This window comes from Chiloscyllium plagiosum, chromosome 28, assembly GCF_004010195.1.
Source record: "Chiloscyllium plagiosum isolate BGI_BamShark_2017 chromosome 28, ASM401019v2, whole genome shotgun sequence".
NCBI lineage: Eukaryota > Metazoa > Chordata > Chondrichthyes > Orectolobiformes > Hemiscylliidae > Chiloscyllium > Chiloscyllium plagiosum.
The window spans coordinates 50,678,457-50,695,910 of NC_057737.1; the positions used below are offsets into that span (position 1 = coordinate 50,678,457).

A 17,454-nucleotide genomic window follows, 5' to 3' on the forward strand; every position below is an offset into this window, starting at 1 on the left:
TGGTGTGACCATCTCCCCTCTACACACTATCTATGATACCATCTGCCTCCTGATTGCTCCAGCTCTAAAACCTGAGTGTCTGGGAGCTGCAGCTGGAGATACTTCCTGTATACATGCTGGCCCAGGGCATTGAAACCATGTCAACTTCCCGTATAAAGCAGGAAGAGCACTCCATGGCTTTGAGCTCTCCTGCCATAACTTTCCCCTTTAAATTAAACATTTTGGAAGATGCTTAATATTAAATAATATCAGTTAGTCCAGGCTGTTATTCCCAGTCTTCAATACTATGGAATTAAATACTATGGAATTGGATTAAATACTGCTAACTGAAAATGCTGGCAAATGCTTCCTCTTTATCTTTTGTATTGCAACATTTAAGAGGCATTTGGATGGGTATATGAATAGGAAGGGTTTGGAGGGATATGGGCCGGGAGCTTAGGAGCTTTAAACCAAAAGAACCAAAACACACCTCTTCCCCTCTGCACTGAATTCCCACAGTGTTCCAAATTTCCAGAAGAACACATTTAGTCTGGCTATCTCTTTCTCTGGATATGTTCTCTCCCAGCTGCTCATGTGAAGCTTACTGGTGAGAACAGCAAAACAAGCATCTAAACTGAAGTCACAATGTCGTGGAACTACAATACATGACCAATAGCAAACCAAACAAAGGAAGATTTCCATGTGATATTAGCCACGAATAGCAGTGGACCATTTGGCCACTAGTGGAAGGACAAGACTCCATGCGTAATGTGCCCTTGATGATAGAGACCAATACATAGAGTCATAGAGATGTACAGCATGGAAACAGACCCTTCGGTCCAACCTGTCCATGCCGACCAGATAGCCCAACCCAATCTAGTCCCACCTGCCAGCACTTGGCCCATATCCCTCCAAACCCTTCCTATTCATATACCCATCCAAATGCCTCTTAAATGTTGCAATACAAAAGATAAAGAGGAAGCATTTGCCAGCATTTTCAGTTAGCAGTATTTAATCCAATTCTGTCTCCTCCTGACCTTGTCAAGGTACAATGGTTAGATTCCATTTAAATGATCATTAGCTATTACTTATGTGGCACAAATGCAAATTGCCACCTGTCCCAAAAAACAGTCTTCGGCCAATTTACTTTGTGATATCAAGAAATGGCTGCAGGTACTGGTGACAGTGAACACCATGGATCTGATAACATGTTGCATATTGAGAACTTCGTGTGCCCCAACCAAGCTGTTCCAGTACAAGAACCATACTGGCATCTATTGGACAATACTTTCCATCACAAGAAAAAGGACAAATGCAATCTAACCGATTGCTGCCACACGAGTCTGCCCTCAATCATCAGCAAACTGATGGAAGATGGTGTCAATGGTCTTAGCAGGTGGTAATGACCAATGATCTATCATTGATGCTCAGTTTTGAGTTCCACCAAGGGTATTTGGCTGCAGGTGTCATCACAGAAAATTGGGCTATAAGTTGAATTTTAGAGGTGAGGCAAGAATGACTGCCCTGTAACTCAGTGTAAGATCAAGCAACCCCTAGTAAAATTGAAGTCATGGTTAATTAGGGAAAAATCTCCACTATTTGGATTTATACCTGGCACAGACAAAGATGTTTGTGGTTGTTGGAAGTCAGTCATCTTAGTTCCAGGACATCTCTGCAAGTGCTCTTCAGCTGCTCCATCAACAATCTTCTCTCCATCATAATATCAGAAGTGGGTGTATTTGCCTACGATTGTAGAAAGTTCTGCACCATTTGCAGCTCCTTAGATACTAAAATAGCGTATGGTGAAAGCAGCAAGACTTGGAAATTTCTAAGCTTGGGCTTAAAGGTGGCAATTAGCATTTTGTGTCACAGAAGTAAGAGCTAATGACCATTTCCAAATAGAATCTAACCATCGTCTCTTGGCCTTCAGTGTCTTTAACATCAATGAATCTCCCAAAACCAACATCCTAGTGACTGAACTGGACTCACCATAAAAATAAGAGTCAAAGTGTGGTGCTGGAAAAGCACATCAGATCAGACAGCATCTGAGGAGCAGGAGAGTTGACACTTTAGGCATAAACCCTTCATCAGGAATGTGGGGTGGGTGGGGAAGGGGGTTGAGAGATAAATAGGAGGGTGGGGATGGGGGAAGGTAGCTGGGAATGTGATAGGTTGGAATGGAGGGTGGAGCGGATAGGTGAGAAGGACGATGGACAGTTCAAGAGGGCAGTACCAACTTTGGAGGGTTGGATCTGTGATGAAGTGGGGGAGGGGAGATGAGGAAACTGGTGAAGCCAACATTGATGCCATGTGGATGGGGGGGGGTCCCAAGTCGGAAGATGAGGCATTCTTCCTCCAGGTGTTGGGTGGGATCGATTTGGCGATAAAGGAGGCTTCCATGTCGTTGATGGACTGGGGTGGGGGGTGGGGTTTTTGGTTGAAGTGTTCAGCCACAGAGTGGTGGGGTTGTCTCAGCGATATTCTCTGAAACGTTCCATGAGTTGGTGTCCCTCTGACCTATCTCCATCATCCCCCACCTGCATCTACTTATCACCTTCCCAGCTACTTTTACCCTCACGAACCCACCATCCCCACGCTCCTATGTATGTCTCACCACCCATCACCCTCACCAGTACTGATGAAAGGCTAATGCACAAAACATTGACTCTGCTGCTCCTCAGATGCTGCCTGACCTGCTGTGCTTTACCAACGCCACACTTTTCGACTCTGATCGCCAGCATCCACAGTCCTCACTTCCTCTCATCATATAACTAATGTGACTACAAAAGCAGCTGTGTGATGAGTATCTCACATCCTGACACCCCAAAAACTTGCCCATCTACAAGGCACAAGTCAGGAGTTTGATGGAGTACTCCTCACTTGCCTGAATGGATGCAGCTCGAAGAACACTGAGAAACCTGATACCATTCACGACAAAGTAGCCCGCTTGATTGGCACACATCCTAAAACATGCACTCCTTCCAACAACAGCGCTCAGTAGAAGCAGTGCATACTATCTACAAGAAGCACAGCAGAAATTCATCAAAAATCTTTAGATAGCACTTTCCAAACACTGCAACCACTTGCATATGGAAGGACTAGGACAGCAGATACATGAGAACACCACCCCCTTCAAGTTCCCCTCCAAGCTATTCACTACCCTGACCTGGAATCATACAGTCATTCATTGTGTCACTGGATCAGAATCCTGGAACTCACTTCTTAAAGGGATTGTGGGTGTTCTTGCACCCCGTGGAGAGCAGCTGTTTGTGAAGTTGGTCAACATCACAACCACCTTTGGGCAGTTAGGAATGGACAATTAATGTTGGCTGAGCTAGCAATGCTCATATTCCAGGAATGATTAAAATATGATTAACACCTATGTGAAAATTAACACTTCCAGTAATTCTGTTAAGTGCAAAATCTGATGTGTTTCTCTTCAGTAACAAATTGTTTTCTGAAATATTTCCAAATATGCTTCCTGGATATATCCAACCTAAAATTATGAGTGATGAATGAGCAGCATACGTAGTCAAATGCTGTGTCTCACTTCATTCACCTTGATAGCTTGCAGCTGACAAACTGAATGCATACTTTGCCCAGTCTAAGGTCATTTCCTAGTAAGGCCTTTTCTGATTTTCCTTTAAAGTGGCTCATTATTCCTGGATAATTTGATGAAGCAGGTTATTTTAATTAAATGATGTAGGCTTTACAATAATTCTGGATCTAATTAAGTGGAACACAACAGACAGATATTCAAGGTGGCAGTGGGAGAGCTTTTATTGATAGGAACCACAACACCCTATATTTTAGGTTTGATATGGAAAGGGTAAAAGTTAATCTTTAAAAAGTACTCTGATGAGCAGTTGAAATGTCAATACATTCAAGGATGTGTGCCAAGTGCTGGAAAGTTGGACTAGTGTAGATTGACAGTGGTTTTTCTATTGATGCAGCCTCAATATGCTAAAAAACCTCTTCCGCACCGTATGATTCTGTGATTAATTTCCTGCACCTTGCGTTTCCACAAAACACCCACTCTATAATAATGCCAGATTCTCAAAACCCCCAATCTCCTCCAGCCCTTCCCCCTCAATGTCTTGCCACAGAAATGTTTTAAAGCCCATAGCTATTGATTTATTTGGTCTTTCCTCGTAATGTCTTCAAAACTTTATTGTAGTCCTTTGGTAGCTTTTTGAAAACACTTGCTATAGATTTTTAAATATTGAAAATCTGAATGAAAGAATCTTTTCCTTAATCCTTTTCTGGAATCCTGCTCCCAAATCAGACCTTGTCTTCTGATTGCATCACACACACCAAATCAAAGCTGAACCTTCATTGGGTTTACTCCCAATTTTAGGTCCTATGTATTTTAAAAAAAATTTTTTAAGGGATGTTATTACACAACTTTGGAGCAGGTGAGACTTAAGCCTCAGCTTCCACAGTCTGGAGGTAGGGATGTTACCACTGTGCCACAAGGGCCCTGCCCCAATTTTATCTCCCAAAGGTAAATGCACAATAGGAAACATTCATCTGTTAAAGACTGTTTTAAGCACCTGTCATCATTTTTAAAACTTGTTGTCAATTAACACACATGAGCTATTGGTGCCAATAAATATGAATCCTTTAAACTGGTAGATTAGTGTTTTCCACTTGTAAATGACATACTTTATTCTTCAGTAGTACCTTGGCATGTAGGCAACATGAGGTTTTAGCATTGTCTACCATTTCTGTGACTGTGCTGTAGCAAGGCCAGTTTGATATGAGAGGATTCCAGTGCTCGGGTAAACATGAGATTGCCTCTCAAAATCTCATCATAAATTAGGTGTTGTGTTCGAAAATCAGGGAAAAAAAGCAGCAAGCGAAATATACTCAGGGCTGATATACACATCAGATGGAGAAATATTTCAGCACTAAAATTCTTCACTGCAGTGAACTCTTTAAAGTCTGATCCAGCTGAGGTTATTTATAGCTTGAAATGACAGTTTATATATATTGTACATCATCACTGCTCTGGTTCATATCCCCAGCAGGCTTTTGCTCTTGAATCAAATGATGCAAGATGCAGCCATCACTGCCACTCCCTGCCCTAACTACCCTTTATACTCCCACAAGCTGTACGTGCTTGAGGTGCTGTCTTGAGATATTAAGTTGAGACAGTCTTTTTTTTCAGTGTTGTAGGAAGCTGTTTGAGATCCCTTTGTGCTTTTTGGGGGAGAGCAGGGTAGGAAGGCGTGTCCCAGGCTCCTGAATAACATTCCAGTTTCCATTGTCAGTCTTGTACCAGAAAATGAAAACTTGCCCTTCAATTAATTGCTGTCTGCATACAGTATCTTTTTCCATGCTCAATTCCATTGTAATAGTGACTACATGTCAAAAAGAATGTGTGACTTGGGAAAAACTCCCAAAGGTGACCAGAGGAGCCTCATGATTATATGAAAATGTTACAATACAGAAGGCAAAACTTGTCCTCTCACTTTTCATTCCTTAATTCAGAAAGGTGCTAATATTCTCCTTTTGAAGAATACAATGATTGTTATATTGGTACACATTTTGTGATCAGGGTTGGGAACCCTAATTCCGAATTAGTCCTGAACTGCAGATGTTTTCAGCACTGGACATTCTGGGACAGGGTGTCAGTTATTAACCCATCCTGAAACCCCAGAAACCATGGGTGAAGAGAATTGGATGAAATTACGTTCCTTTATAATAGTGTATTATGTTCTTCAGTTTAAAAATCCAATGACACAGGCAGATGCTGTGACAGTCGTGTGACAGGGTAAGTGTATCAAGAAAATAGGTAAGATATGGGGAACCGATGGCTCCAGTAAGTAGGGTCTGGGGCACTGGAGTTAGTCAGGCATTGCCCGGTAACAGTGGATGAAAGGGGATCACTGAGGGGAGATGGAGTAGTTGCCACAGAAATGCCCTTTCCTGGGCCATGGCATGTCTATAAAGAAAGCCTCTACAGTATCTATTGGAACATTTGGGTTTTCCTGGTGGCCTTTCTATGGGCGAGAGATTACTCCTCAGCTGGTAAAAAGCCAACAGTGCTGGGCAGAGCCTGGCTGAGAAAGATGGCAAATGGATCACCTAACACCTTCACACAATCATTCGCCAGTCTTCCACCTGGTCACATTCAGTCCTTGGGTTACAGAGTGTGGATTTAAAAAGCTGCTTATTTCCTGTGACCAGACTGTGTTCACTGATCGACGTATATTGCCAGTGAAGCACATTTCATGTCACCTCAATATCCATTACTTTGTGCTCCACCCTGTTCGATTGAATGAGGATTAGTTGATGGTTGACACAGTCAAGGCAAGTGATCTCATTTGAGTTATAGAGTCACAGAGATGTACAGCATGGAAACAGACCCTTCGGTCCAACCTGTCCATGCCAACCAGATATCCCAACCCAATCTAGTCCCACCTGCCAGCACCCAGCCCATATCTCTCCAAGCCCTTCCTATTCATATACCCATCCAAATGCCTCTTAACTGTTGCAATTGTACCAGCCTCAACCACTTTCTCTGGCAGCTCATTCTATGCACGTGTGAAAAAGTTGCCACTTAGGTCTCTTTTATATCTTTCCCCTCTCCCCAAACCTATGCCCTCTAGTCCTGGACTCCCCGACCGCAGGGAAAAGACTTTGTCTATTTACCCTATCCATGCCCCTCATAATTTTGTAAACCTCTATAAGGTTACCCCTCAGCCTCCGATGCTCCAGAGAAAACAGCCCCAGCATGTTCAGCCTCTCCCTATAGCTCAAATCCTCCAACCCTGGGAACATCCTTGTAAATCTTTTCTGAACCCTGTCAAGTTTCACAACATCTTTCCGATAGGAAGGAGACCAGAATTGCAGTGGCCTAACCAATGTCCTGTACAGCCGTAACATGACCTTCCAACTCCTGTACTCAATACTCTGACCAATAAAGGAAAGCTAACCAAACGCCTTCTTCACTATCCTATCTACCTGCGACTCCACTTTCAAGGAGCTATGAACCTGCACTCCAAGGTCTCTTTGTTCAGCAACACTCCCTAGGACCTTACCATTATGTGTATAAGTCCTGCTAAGATTTGCTTTCTCAAAATGCAGCACCTCACATTTAATGTCATCTGCAAACTTACTAATCATCCCTTCCTTGTACATTCTCATCGAAATCACTGATATAGATAACAAACAGTAACAGGTACTGCAGGATGAGGTACACCCTAGACACAGGCCGAGACACCAACAAGCATCCTTCCACTATTAGCCTCTGCTTCCATCAAGCCAATTGCATATCCAATTTGCCAGCTCTCCCTGGATTCCATGCAATCAAACCTTCTAGAACAGTCTACTATGTGGAACCTTGTCAAAGGCCTTACTGAAATCCATATAGACTACGTCCACTACCCTACTCTTATCAATATTCTTAGTCACTTTGAGTCATAGAGATGTATAGCACGGAAACAGATCCCTCGGTCCAACTCACCCATACCAACCAGATATCGTAACCTAATCTAGTCCCATTGGCCAGCACTTGGCCCATATCCTTCTAAACACTTCATGCACTCATTCAGATGCCTTTTAAGTGTTATAATTGTATCAGCCTCCACCATTTCCTCTGGCAGGTCATTCCATGCATGCACTACCATCTGCATGAAAAAGTTGCCCCTTAGGTCCCGTTTACTTTTTTCCCCTCTCACTCTAAACCTATGGCCTCTAGTTCTGGACTCCCCCACCCCAAGGAAAAGACTTTGTCTATTTACCCTATCCGTACCCCTCATGATTTTATAAACCTAAGGTACCCCTCAGCCTCCTATGCTCCAGGGAAAACAGCCCCAGCCTATTCAGCTTCTCCCTGTAGCTCAAACCCTCCAACCCTGGCAACATCCTTATAAATCTTTTCTGAACTCTTTCAGGTTTCACAACATCCTTCCTATAGGAGGGAGACCAGAGTTGCACAGAATATTCCAGAAGTGGCCTAACCAATGTGCTGTATAGCTACAACATGACCTCCCAACTTCTGTACGCAACGCTCTGTCCAATAAAAGAAAGCATATCAAATGCCTTCTTCACTATCCTATCTACCTGTGCCTCTACTTTCAAGGATCTACGAACCTACACTCCAAGGTCTCTTTGTCAGCAACACTCCCCAGGACTTTAATATTATGTGTAAAAGTCCTGTTCTGATTTGCTTTTCCAAAATGCAACACCTCACATTTATCTAAATTAAACTCCATCTGCCACTCCTTGGCCCACTGGCGTATCTGATCAAGATCCCGTTGTGCTCCAAGCTAACCCTCTTCGCTGTCCACCACACATCCAATTTGGCACAGGTTACTGGGCTCACATAGCACTGATGTTACCGGCCTCACAAAGCACTGGTGTTTCTTATTACGTTTGAGGAGAAAGTGAGGTCTGCAGATGCTGGAGATCAAAGTTGAAACTTTATTGCTGGAACAGCACAGCAGGTCAGGCAGCATCCAGGGAACAGGAGATTCGACGTTTCGGGCACAGGCCCTTCTTCAGGAAATCGTTTGGAAAGTTTGTTCATGAGTATGCAAGTGTACAAGTTGGGGGCTGTTTGTCAAACAGGATAAGGGTGAGTCTGTTGAGGGTACGTGTGCTGAAAGTGAATCTATTGAGATTGAAGATGTCCATGGTGAGTGTATATCTATTGAGGGTATGTGTACTGAGGGTGAGCATTTGTCTGATAAGGGGGTGTATGCTAAGGGTGTGTCTATTGAGGGATTAACATGTCAAAGGCGAGGGCGATTCTGTTGAGGGTGAGCATGTGTTAACTGAGAACAAGATTAAGTGCAGCTGGTGTGTATCCCACTGTGATGTGCATTTTAGTTCAGTCATGGAGAAAGAATTCCTGCTAATGAAAGGTTGGAGCCTGTTCAGTGGCAGCTGGCACCCAGAAAGAATTCATAACAGAACAAGAATATAAGAGAGACAATAAACCTGTTGGGTCTGTTTCTTTCTCATGGATCAACTTGCTGTGTTCCTACTATACACATTTTTTGTATAAACTTCAATTGGCCTCAATAATTCGATTCAAGTGCAGGCGATTTGATACATCTGGGACTCAACTAAGTGTCACACAGATTGAGTGTGATTCTTGATAGTTGCTGTGACATACAAACTTACGAATCAGGAGAAGGCCTATAAGACCAAAGACAGAAGAACAGAAGTAAGCCATTCAGCTCATTGAGTCTGCAATGCCAATCAATTATGTTTGATCTGATAATCCTCAACCCTACTTCATATTTATATTATTGTGGACCTAGCACTGATCTCTGTAGCCCTCCACTTGTTACAGATTGCTATCTTTAAAATGCCCCTTTACATCAACTTTCAGTCTTCTGCTATTTAGCCAACCTTATGTCCATGCTGACACTACCCCAACACCCAAGGCTGTTTTCTTATTAAATCATCTAATGTCTGATACTTTATCGAACACCTTCTGAAGGAAAGCTCTGTCTGCATTTTCCCTGTGAAGTATTCTTGGGGAAGGACAGAACGTGCTACAGAGTAATGCTACCTCAACACTTAAACTGAAGTTAAGCTTCCTCTAAACAATTCCCAAACGTTGCTGGGACTAGATCCAGATAAAGCTCCCTCTGCACTGTCCCATCAACTATTCATTCCCATTCTGCATACTCCTGTTTTAAGTAGTCACATTTTATTGGTCTCTAAACTAGAATCGAAATTAGGCTGCTATAAGAATAGACAAATGGATGGCAGGTGCAGTATAATATGAATAAATGAGGTTATTCACTTTGATAGCAAACACCGGAAGTCAGATTATTATCTGAGTGGCCATATATTATAGAACATAGAACATAGAACATAGAAGAATACAGCGCAGTACAGGCCCTTGGGCCCTCGATGTTGCGCCGATCCAAGCCCACCTAAACTACACTAACCCACTATCCTCCATATACCTATCCAATGCCCTCTTAAATGCCCATAAAGAGGGAGAGTCCACCACTGTTACTGGCAGGGCATTCCATGAACTAACGACTCGCTGAGTGAAGAACCTACCCCTAACTTCAGCCCGTTCCAGTGCCTCCACATCCTTCCTATAGTATGGCGACCAAAACTGCACACAATATTCCAGATGCGGCCGTACCAGAGTCTTATACAACTGCATCATGACCTCAGGACTCCGGAACTCAATTCCTCTACCAATAAAAGCCAGTACGCCATATGCCTTCCTCACCGCACTATTTACCTGGGTGGCAACTTTCAGAGAAACCGGGAAATGCGCAATGAGACCTAGGTATCCTCGTACACCAGCTGCTGAAAGTAAGCATGCAGCTTCAGCTAGAGAGTGATGAATCTACAGAATTCATAGGGTGCCACAGTGGTTTAGTGGTTAGTGTCTGTGTGGGTTTCCTCCTGGTGCTCCAGTTTCCTCCCGCAATCACAAAGATGTGTAGGTTAGTTGAATTGGTCATACTAAATTGCCCATAGTATTCAGGGGTGTGTAGGTTAGGTGCTTTAGTCAGGGGTAAATGTAGATGAATAAGGTAAGGAAATGAGTCTAGTTGGGTTACTCTTCAGAGGTTGGTGTGAACTTGTTGGGCCGAATGGCCTTTTCCACATTGCAGGGATTCTATGATTTCTATGATTTCATTGCCACAGAAGGCTGTGGAGGCCGGGTCATTGAGTGTATTTAAGACTGAGATAGCTAGGTTCTGGAGTATCAAGGGGTACAGGGAGAAAGTGGGAGAATGGGGTTGAGAAAGGTACCGGCCATGATGGAATGGTGGAGCAGACTTGATGGGCGGAATGGCCTAATTTCTGCTCCTATGTCTTTTGGTCTTAGATGCAGCAGCCAGTAAAGTAGGCAAATGGTATCCTGACTTCCATAGTCAGGATTTGAATACAGGAACAGGCATGTCTTGTTGCAGTTGCACAGAGGACTGGTGAAGCCATTCCAGGAATATTATGTGCAGCTTTGGTCTCCTTATCCACTTTACTTTCCTTTCCCCTCCCCTTCTGTCCCTCCTCCCCATTTCTCTCTCCCTCCGTCCCTCCCTGTTTATCTTCCAACAGACAAACAATAAAGTTTAAAATAAAGATTTGTAAGTAGAGAAGTCTTGGCTTCAACTGATCAACACTTGAAGTGAAGACCAAACTTTTGTTTTACAGACAACACTATTCTTATTGTTAAAATGAAAAGAAACAGAGAGCAATTTAACCCATTCTTGAGATCTGGTCATTTGTTCTTCAGCATTTTGTTGCCTGTTTTCTCCCCCACACAATACCTGTGTCAAACTGTGAGTCTTCCATTTGTGTGAAGCATGAATTAGTCTGAGCTGGGTTTTCTTTGGTGGTATAATTCAACTCATGAGGTAATAGATTTGGATTCCTTTCTTTGCCAGGTGTTAAATTTAAACCTATTATAATACGTAGTTACTTTCTGTTAATGATGAAACCTGGTGTGAATTGCTTTTGTCCTGAGTAACAGTCAGCAGGTAAATTGAGCATTTTGGTTGTCTAACTGAATGTTTATCCAGTTATTATTAGAAGGCTTGGTTATTATGAGCACATTGTTCTCAGTTACAATCCCCACTCCTGCTCTCACATTTACACGGTGCTTGTAGGCTCAATATTGTTGAAGATTGTTTGAGACTCCCTACTGGACTCTAAATATGCCTACAAGTTATTAATTTTCTATAAACTACTCAGTCTGTTAGATCCATATAAACTCACCCTGCTATTTCATAGTGCACTGCATCTCATAGCAAAACTATTTCACATTCATTGGGTGATTATCAATTTATTCTGTGGATTTTAGCTCTGAATTAATCTCTGATCTCCTGTTTCTGAAAATCTCAGTGAAATACACTTGACAAACTTTTTGAAATTCAAAAAAGCAAAGATTGATTAATCAACTTTCCCTGATATCTGGTTTAGCCTCAGCCTTTGACATTGATATCAGGTCTTGGAAAGGCCCAGACTCATTTTACCAGTATTGTCCCTGGAGTGGGACCTGTGTGGAGATGAGGGCTCTGTCTCCTTGGTGCAGAGAAATATTAGTGAGATTTAATTGAGGTATTCCGATTATTGAAGGATTATTAAAATGTGAGAGACTTGTGAGCTGAGACTTATGGGCGGCACAGTGGTTAGCACTGCTGCCTCACAGTGCCAGAGACCCAGGTTCAATTCCCACCTCAGGCGACTGACTGTGTGAATTTTGCACATTCTCCCCGTGTCTGCGTGGGTTTCCTCCGGGTGCTCCGGTTTCCTCCCACAGACCAAAAATGTGCAGGTTAGGTGAATTGGCCATGCTAAATTGCCCGTAGTGTTAGGTGAAGGGGTAAATGTAGGGGAATGGGTCTGGGTGGGTTGTGCTTCGGCGGGTCGTTTGGACTTGTTGGGCCAAAGAGCTTGTTTCTACACTGTAAGTAATCTAATCTAGAAACCTTAGTGGGTACAGTTTTGACAGTCTGAGCTCTTAGCAGGAGCTTTACCGTATGGAGTAAATGTCTTCTCAAATCCTAGAAATCCATGGGGAGCCCAGCTGCCTGGTCCAATTGTCGTCTCCTATTGGTTCTGGCTCAATGTTAGTTGCTCCATTTGGGAAGATTTACCCCCCACCCCCCATGGTGTCAATATGTAGTTGCGGAAAGTGAAATTGAATAATTTACAATTCATAAAATAATGAAGAATGAAAAGATTAGATCAGGGGCCCTCTTACACCTCAATGGTAGTGGCCATATCCTTGATTCAAGTCTCACCTGCCCCAGAGGAGTGTAATAAATGTTTTGAACAGGTTGTTTGGAAAAAAAAGGAGTTTAATAGAGTAAAGAAGAATTCAAGGTGATTGAAGAAAGCTGAGCTAACCTCCAGTGCACCATTTTCAAAACGTTATTCAGTTAGATGTTCAGACACACATGTATAGAATCCTGCTGAGGAGAAAAGAAACCAAGTGAATGCCTTGTTCAGAGATTATAATGCAGCAACCCAGAATTGAGAGTGTTTGGTTGATTGGAGAATTTTAATTCCTGATTCTGACACACAAGTCCCAGTGTTTTCAAATTTGCAAAACTAGTCTTTTTCCAATTGTTTACTCAGAGATGGAACTAAAAACTCCCACGACTGGCAGTGTCCCAGATTTTCAGCAGTAACATGAGTGTTTTACCTTTTGGATGATTTTTCTCAGGATCTTCTGCTCTGCAATGTGACTGCTACAAGGAGAGAACTGAGACCCAACCGTTTACCCTTGCCCCATCAAAGCCCAAATGTGTACCAGCCCCCACTGAGACCCAACTGTCTATCAGTGTCCAATCAAAATCCAGCCATGTGGTGCCTAATTGAGACCTTGCTCTGTTGTTGCACTCCCTGACTACCCCCAATTCCCTATCGAGAACAGTCCTTCTGCCCCCACCCTCCTCTCTCCTATCAAGACTAGGCTCTGTAAGCCACTTCCCTTTGAGATCCAACCTTATCCCTCCACACTCCCCTAATGAGACCAAACCTGTACCCTCAATTCTTCATGTCTCTGAATTCCAGACATCCCATCTCTTTTTCTGCACACAACCCACTGCACGCCGCCTCCCCCCTCCACCTCCAAAAAAAAGACAAAATCACATGGGCTGTTGAGGCACTGATCCTCATTTTGGAATGCAGGTTTGTTGAGAAGCATGTTTCTCTGTGGTTTATGGGAACCTCTTAAATGCTACGGGAGCAGTGTCAAGTCTGCAACAATTTGGGGTCTGTGATTTTGAAGTTCACCATTTATGCATCTAACTTGTGATTATTTTTGTAATTAGGGTTGTCACAAAGAAGACTCTTACTGCCTATTTCAATATCGGGAGTCCCAGAATATTCGAGAGACTGTGGCACCTTCGAAAGTTCTTGCCTCTGCTCCTCATTTCTGAAGCTTTGCCTATAGGTCTGCCCAATGCCGAAAAACAGTAAAGTCACGCAACGAGAGCACAGCAATGATCCTGTCACAGAATCTGTCGCTGACCTGCTCGCTGGAGAAGAACCTGTTGACTATAAACACAGTGTGCTGAATGTGGGAGGAGTCCCTGTGACGAAAGACCAGGATGGAGGGAATGCAATCGAGAATGATGATCGCCCAGTCTGGAACAATAAGCTACAGTACATCCTTGCCCAGATTGGCTACTCCGTAGGCCTGGGAAATGTCTGGCGTTTCCCTTACCTGTGTCAAAAAAATGGTGGAGGTAAGACAGTCACAGAATCCATTCACCTTCAGAGTTATTATGTGTAGCTAAGATCCCCACTCCTCGCAGGCTCAAGAAGGGAGAAAAGGTTATTGTGAGACTGGTAATTAAAATCCCTATGAATTAGGTTGGGGTAGAGATCAGTTGGGGTGCAGTTGGGAATGGAGGCTGAGGAAACCGAGAGGGGAGCACTTGAAGTCTCCTGTGGCTTGGCGATTGTGGGAGAAAATGGTTTGGTCTTGGGGACTAATGCAGTGAATCCATTTGAAAAATGGGGGAGAAACATAACTCAGAGGGTGGGGAGGAGGTGATCTGTGGCTTGGCAGAAACTAGAGGAAATTTTGGGGAAGAAATGGCTGTAGTAATATTAATAAAATAGCCTGTCAACTTAGAACAGGTGGTGCTTGAACTGTGAAGGGTCTATATTGTCCATAAGTGACTAACAGCTAATGCAGATGTGGTTATTTGCACATTACTGAATAAATAGAATTGAGGAATAGATGGTGCTAGTCATGGAACTCAATTTATTTACACAGTATGTACATTTACAGATAATATGATGTGGCAGTAGGAAACTATGAATGTTTTTCATTATTTGTGTGAGAGTGAGTTTTAGCTATATGCTAAAATAGTGTACAAACATAGATACAAATATTGGAAGTAGCTCCATGGTTACGAGTAACATTTTCTGGAGAGGGGACCTGTCCTACTCAGCACAAGCAATCAAATAAATGTCCAGGACTGCAGATGAAAGCAAGGTTGACCAATAAGTAATGGTTACAAAAGGGCAAAAGGCATGCAACATTTTGTGTTGGGCGGAGGGAGGGATTGAGATGGAGAGACTGTGGGAAGGAGGGGATGGAGAAGAATTCAGGACTTCTTCATGATGGCTGAAGCTTTCTGGTCCAGAGTAATCAGCGGCATGGTGGCTCAATGGTTAGCCCTGCTGCCTCACAGTGCCAGGGACCGGTTTGATGCCAGCCTCGGGCAATTGTCTGTGTGGGGTTTGCACATTTTCCTCATGTCATTCGTGGGTTTCCTCTGGGTGCTCCGGTTTCCTCCAACAGCTCAAAGATGTGCAGATTAGGGAGGATTGGCCATGCTAAATTGCCCATAGTGTTCATGGATGTGTAGGTTAGGTGCATTAGTCAGGGGAAATGTAGAGTAATAGGTTAGGGGAATGGATCTGGCGGGTTACTCTTCGGATGGTCAATTTGGGCTTGTTGGTCTCTCTCTCTCTCTCTCTCTCTCTCTCTCTGCTCTCTCTCTCTGCTCTCTGTCTCTTGCGTTTCCGCTCTCTCTCCCATGCACGCACACATATAGTTCTCCATCAATTAGCCAATTAAGGATGGTAGGATTTGTAACATAGACAGCCAGTTGGAGGTCATCCAGTTTGAAAATAGCAGGATTTCATCAGGAGAGAGGGAAGAAAAAAGTGAGGATTGAGGTGTGTGTGAGGGATAGGGGAGAAGGGTTTGGGAGTGAGGGTTTGGTGGGGGGGAGAGTTTGGGAGTGAGGAGTTTGGGGATGGTTTTGGGATTGAGGGGTTGGGTGGGAACATTTTGGGAGTGAGGAGTTGATGGGTTGGGGAAGGGGGTGTGAGTGGGAGGGATGAGGGAATGGAGTGTGAGTGAGAGGGAGAGAAAGAGAGAAGCAATATGGGGAATGACTGGGGCAGTGGGATAAGTTTGGGGAAGTATGGGGCTATGGAGAGATCAGGTCAGTGGGATAAACTGGAGGTTTGAAGAGCTGTGGGGAGAATGGCTACAAATTCAACAATCATTTGGGAATTTGTTCCCCATTTTGCTGCTCCTGGCTGTCTGTTACAGCTGATACTACCCTTGTGAAACTAGGTCAATGAATCATCGTGTGCTTTAATGCAGCTCTGCAATCTGTAGCTGAGCTTTCCTCACAGTTAGGTGTCTTCATGTCTCTTCCAACCTTCTGGAAATTTTCTGCATACAATTTGTGTAATAAATATTCTGCCACATTTACTGAAGGAGGTTTCATCTTAATTTCATCCGTCACTGTTCTGTTTATGTTCTCTTGTAGCTTTTTGTATTATAGTTTTTAAAGATAGAACAGTACAAGGCCCTTTGGCCCTCAATGTTGTACTGATCTTTTATTGTGATCTAAGATCAAACTAATCCACATACCTTACATTTTATTATCATCCATGTGCCTATGTAAGAGTAGTTTAAATGTCCCTAACGAATGTGACTCTACCATTGCTGGCAGTGCATTCCACGCACCTACCACTCTCTGTGTAAAGAACCTATCTCTGTCGTCTCCCCTTAAACCTTCCTCCAACCATCTTAAAATTATATCCCATTGTGATAGCCGTTTCCGCCCTGGGAAAAAGTCTCGGGTTATTGTTTTATAAATTCTCAAGGATCGGGTTCGCAGGAGAGTAGTCTGACACAGACCAGGAGAAAAGAACTGAGAGACGAGTTTGCTAGAATATAAGTATTTTATTCCCCGCAGTGTCGCCTCAACCAGGTCTCGTACTTACAACGGGTCTGGTTTATACTCACTCTACATGTTACCGGAACTGGGAGCCGTCAGTTCTCGTAGAGCGGTTGCCAACAACCCACGCTCGGCGGTTAAACGCAACCCCGGAGCAGACTCACCGAACTGGAGACTTTTCCAGCTGATATACTCTTTTCCAGATATAAACATTCATGTGAACAGCAGAGCAAGGCTAAAAAACACATTCCATTCTGGTTACATACAGATAAGAAGATTCACACGGGGAGGTGTGTAATAAGATTCACACGGGACTAAGCAACACCTCCACCCCGGTTAGATTCACACATGTATTGGGACATAATTTTTAACCGTTTCACCACATTCCACTGCTTGGAATTTTACACCACAACCTGTGACTCCACTTTCACAGAACTACACATCTGCACTCCATGGTCTCTTGATACAGGAACACTCCCCGCGGCCTTCCCATTAAGTGTGTAAATCCTGCTCTGATGTGCCTTTCCGAAACGCAACACCTCACATTTATCTAAATGAAACTTTATCTGCCACTCCTTGGCCCATCAGCCCATCCATTCAATTCTAATTTAGATTGAACTTTCTTTCCTCGCTTATTTCCTAAACGCTGAAAATCTCCATCCCCACATCCTCCCTCCATTCTCACTTTGCTGAACCTAACCCGTGCTGTACCTCATCCTGAAGGGTCTGGTTTACGCAGATTTACAGCCCACGCTTGGGGGATCTAATTGAAACATACAGAATACTGATTGGCCTGGACAGGGTGGATGTTGGGAAGATG

At 43.5% G+C, this 17,454-nt stretch overlaps 1 protein-coding gene across 1 annotated transcript in view; it reads left to right on the plus strand.

The window, feature by feature from the left end:
* Window positions 1-17,454, plus strand: part of LOC122564240 (sodium-dependent neutral amino acid transporter SLC6A17-like) — a 93,481-nt gene that overhangs the window by 25,764 nt on the left and 50,263 nt on the right. The window contains exon 2 of the mRNA XM_043718938.1: window positions 13,752-14,168. Coding sequence (XP_043574873.1) covers window positions 13,883-14,168 — 286 coding nt within the window. The 5' untranslated portion in view covers window positions 13,752-13,882. The remainder of the gene's footprint in view (window positions 1-13,751; window positions 14,169-17,454) is intronic.